General features: G+C 52.5%; 1 protein-coding gene across 1 annotated transcript; it reads right to left on the bottom strand.

The window, feature by feature from the left end:
• Window positions 1-1206: 1206 nt before the first annotated feature.
• Window positions 1207-2778, bottom strand: Tmem42 (transmembrane protein 42). Its single transcript, XM_051140114.1, has 3 exons — window positions 2605-2778; window positions 1966-2112; window positions 1207-1401 (listed from the first exon to the last, which is right to left on the bottom strand). Exons 1-3 carry the CDS (start codon window positions 2764-2766, stop codon window positions 1267-1269), a joined length of 444 nt encoding a protein of 147 aa, XP_050996071.1. The 5' UTR covers window positions 2767-2778; the 3' UTR covers window positions 1207-1266.
• Window positions 2779-4558: the final 1780 nt, after the last annotated feature.

Raw genomic sequence — 4558 nt, 5'->3', positions numbered from 1 at the left:
CTCTGCCGTCCCAAGCCCTCTTGGGGGTTCTCACATTTATACCCTCTTAAGTCCCCAGAATTCCAGGTATAAACTATCTGCAGCTGGCAAAAATCTCACCCCTCCTAGAGCAGGTGACACATCACAGTTAGTTGTTGTGGACAATCTGAAGCAACTGCATTTCCCACACCTGGGATTAAATAAAGATATTCACATCACCTAACTGGGATTTTTACGAAGCCAAAATGTGCACTACAGAGCATCTTCCTCATGGGCTAGTCAGGAGGAGGGTGTGCTAAGCACCTAGCTCTCTGTGAATCACAATTTTGCCTTGGCTCCCATGGGAGTTTAATGGAGTTTGGAACTAAGAGCAGGGATTGTTGCCAGGGGCGGGGCAAAAGTGAAGGGAGTCCAAGGCAGAGAAAGTAAGCATACACCAGAACTGGAGCTTGTGGACTTGCAACCTTTCTATACTAGTGGTCTGCTGGGGACTCTGGTATGTGGGAACCGAGAGATGGCAACAGAGATGCTCCTGTTGGAGTGGCCAGGGGAGGGCCAGGTCTCAACAACAGAAGCACTGGTCACCTACACAGATGAGTAAGGGAGGAAAAAATCTCTATTTGCTGGGTCCTGTCTTAGGAAGGAACCACAGGGCAGAGGTGATGATAGGGGCAGGGGCACACAATCTGTGAGCACTCACTGTGAGACCTCAGATACCGGATGTATACTCTTACCCCCATGGTGGAAAGAATTAAGATTCCATAGATGGTAGTAAGTATTTATTAGCCCAAGTTTCTTCTTTTGCTGTGGATCATAGGCAGGACAGACTACCTGACACATTACATGTTTTGTTGTTGTTGTTGTTTTGTTTTTTTTTTTTAGGAAGCCCTGGCAGCTAATGATTCTGGGATACATGAAAGGCCTGGTCAGGTAGCAGGACTACACTTACAACTTGTGTTTTCCAGTACTTGCCGTGTTGCTGAGCAGCCCTCGGGTCATGGAGTCTTCCAGGGCTCACTGAGGTAGCTCTGGCACACAAGGATCAAAGCACTATACCAGCGCCGAAGGACTTGGGATGCTGTGATGGTCATCTTCCTCTTACAAGAGCTAATGCTTTAAACCTTCCGGGCTGTGAGGTGGTCAGAGGCCAGCGGCTGGTCTGGGCATCTCCCTGTAGCTGACAGTCAAAGGCTGCACTCCCAGGCCGCCCCAGAAGCAATCCTACTTGCCAACCCACAGCTGGGCATCACAGTCATCTTTACAGTCGGTCTATCCAACCAACTGGTGTCACTGCTGCTTGCTTGCCTTCCAGGTGGGAGGAAACGTCCTGTGGATCAGGGTGAGCCCACAAAGGATGAGGAACACTCCTCCCCACCACAAGACCTCTTGGCACTCTCCGTACAGCACGTAGCCTAAGATGGCCTGTGGGAGAGATAGCTGTAAGGGATTTGCCTACCCTGGTAGGTTCCACCATTCCTTGGAGGCTCACTTCTTTCTGAGGGGGCCAGAAACCAGAGCCTGGTGCTTCACGTTCAGCTATCAGCTTTGTCAGATCAATCCATGTACCTCTGCCCCCTGCGTGGAAGTCAGCCCCCCCCCCCCCAAGTGAGCAGCACCAAGGCCCAACAGAGGCCAACAGGTAGGGCCAGTACACAGCTAGTACCCAGTCGCCGTAAACCCAAGCTAGGCCATCTCCCTCCTCTTTCAGGGCTGACTGGGTTCACTTCACCCCTAAGTCCCATAGCTAATGTTAGGGTTCCAGGCCTATGAGCCACGCCAAGGGACTTCAGATGCAACGTTGGTGTTAGCCCAGTGTGATACTCAGGCATCATTCCTGAGTTTTCCATGTTTAGCTGCCCCTTGACTGCAGCCAGCCAAACCAACCGGCGCTGCTTCCTGTCCTTTCTAGAGCCTGGGAAAAGCAGGAGGTTCCCCAGTGCCACTCACCCAGAACCCTAAGAACAAGGTCACCAGGCTACTACTCACCGAGCTGAGTATGTTTGAAAAAGTCACCGTAACAGACGCAATGGCTGAAGACATAGAGAAACTGAGCCCCCGGCTGAAGAAGGTCCACATCAGAGAATTGGTGCTCGCCATGGCAATGACGCCTAAGACACATAAGCCAATATTCACCTGCAGGAGAAATTGCCACTGTTGCTACAGCCAGCACGGGCACGACCCTGCCAGCGGGCGGGGGTAGGGTTTTCTTCCAGGTAGACCTCAAAGTTCTTGTAGCTGAGTAGTGTTTTGCTGAGGGATGACTTTATTAAAAAAAAAAGACACCGTAAGGGCCAAGGGCAGCCCGCTGACACAGTGGGTAATGGAAGTTTTATCAGGCCCGGAAAAGACTAAGAACCACTTTCCCTGGCCTAGACTGCTTCAGTTCACTCTGGACCACCTCTGCACAGACGAACACCGGAAGGGACGCGAGCTTCTTCGAGCTTGGCTCTAAGGGACTCTATACCATCGAGCCGTCCCGCTTACAGGTCAGGGTCGGACTCTGAGCTATGGTCAGACGACAGGGTGGCCACTATCAGAGCTCCTGCCAGGCCAGCCGGCTGCGTCACCTCACCTTAGGCTGGGGCACAGGGGCAGTGCCGCCCTCCCCGTCCCCGCCCTCCGCACCTGGCTGCCGAAGGCCAGCTTGGCGGCGGCGGCGGCCAGCGCCCCGAACACGCCGGCGCACAGACAGTCGAGCACGCCCCAGAAGCGGCGTCGCATGGCGCCGGCCTGCAGGCGAGCGGGGAGCTCCCGCGGAGAGTCGGGATAGGCGGCCGCCGACGCCATGAGGCCCGCCGCGCCCGCCCGCCACGCGCGCCGCGCCGCGCCATGAGTCGGTCGGGGCGGAGCCGGGAGAAGGCCGTGCGAGCGTGGCGAATCTGCTGCCGAGTGACCCCCCCAGCGCGTGGCGAATCTGCTGCTGACGTAACCTAAGGAGGCGGGAGTTCGCCTCACAGCGGAAGTGCGGCGGGAGTGACCCTGAGAAGGCAGGTTGGTCTGTCGCTCCGCTCTGCACATCTGGAAGCCGGTCTGCCCTTGACAGGGGCTCTAGCTGCCTAACTTGCTCCCTCCTGGAGGATAAAAGAGACGATGGATCCGGAGACCGGCTGCTTGAGACAGAACAGTGCTTGGGAAAAGTGCTAAGAAAAGAAAACAAAACACAAAACCAGCTCGTTTGTTAATCATTCTGCTGGGACCATCAGAACCACAATCATGTCTAAGTTCACGTGAATTTAAAAAAAAAAAAAAAACCCTAAAAGGAGTCATCCAGCGCAATTCCAGGTCCTCAGGACGCTGAGGCAGGAAGATCGCCAGTTAATGGAGACTGTGTCTCACGGAAAAGCGCTGGGCAGCTAGGCCGGGTGGCACACACCTGTGACCCCGCACTCCTGAGGCTGAGGCCAGTAACCCTGCGAGTACTAGGCAGCCAAGGGCCTTTTAAGACCATCTTAAAAAGACGTTTTTAAAGGAGGACCGGAGACACAGCGTCGGGCTTCCTAATAACACACGGGAAATCCTGAGTTCAGTCCGTGGCAGTGTGTGTGGAGGTACATTTCCTTAAAAAGCAAAGTGCTTCCGGTGTATAAAATGGGCCAGGTGCAGTGGTGGGTGCACTGCGAGGCAGAGGCAAGGGGATCTCTGAGTTCTAGAGCTGCCAGGGCTACATAGTGAGGCTTGTTTTGTAAATATATAAAATACAAATACTTTTATGTATGGGACTTTGATGAAACACTTCTCTAGTCAAGAATTTTTCATGGACATTCTTACATGCCACCTTGCTGCTCATGCGGGTGGTTTTGTGGCTGAAATAAATGGATGGATGACTGAGGCTGGACTGATTGCTTAGCAGTTAAGGTCACTAACTGCTCTTTCAGAGGATCGGAGTTTGGTTCGTAGCTGCCAATTTGGGCAGCTCACAACCTTCTCACAGCTCCCCCCCAACCTCATGGCTCCAGATCTTCTGTTGCTGTTATTATTATTATTAGTAGTAGTTGTTGCTGTAGTTGTTGTTTTTAAGACAGGGTTTCTCTGTGTAGCCCTGGCTGTCCTGGACTCACTTTGTAGACCAGGCTGGCCTCAAACTCACAGCGATCCGCCTGCTTCTGCCTCCTGAGTGCTGGGATTAAAGGCGTGCGCCGCCACGCCCAGCCCGAGAGCTAGTATTCTTTTCTGGCCTCCACATGCACTTGCACTAATGTACTTATACCTGAACACCGATACACACAATACATAAAAGTAAATTTTAAATAAAAAGCATAGATCGCCTACGGGGTATAAACCATTCCATTTTGCAGGTCAGGAGACTGAGATGCAGAGTACTAATTGTACTTTTCACTTTGGTAGTGAAGAGAGATTGTAACAGATAGGCAAAGCTAAAGCAAGCCTAAGTTACTTCTGTCAGAGATTCTGTCCCAGAGCAGTACAGTGCTGTTGGCAGAAATGGTCTTCATGATTCGGCAGAGTAAGGCACACAAATGTTCATACCTGTTATGTGTGAGCTGTAGAGGAGTAGCGGGAAACTACTGCACAGTGTGTTGTCTGGCTATGTGGCTTCCAAAACTAGTGACTCAAAACCGAG

The sequence above is a fragment of the Acomys russatus genome, chromosome 32 (assembly GCF_903995435.1).
Source record: "Acomys russatus chromosome 32, mAcoRus1.1, whole genome shotgun sequence".
Classification (NCBI taxonomy): domain Eukaryota; kingdom Metazoa; phylum Chordata; class Mammalia; order Rodentia; family Muridae; genus Acomys; species Acomys russatus.
The sequence above is the reverse complement of the archived record's forward strand: the minus strand, read 5'-3'. Positions and strand labels throughout refer to the sequence as shown.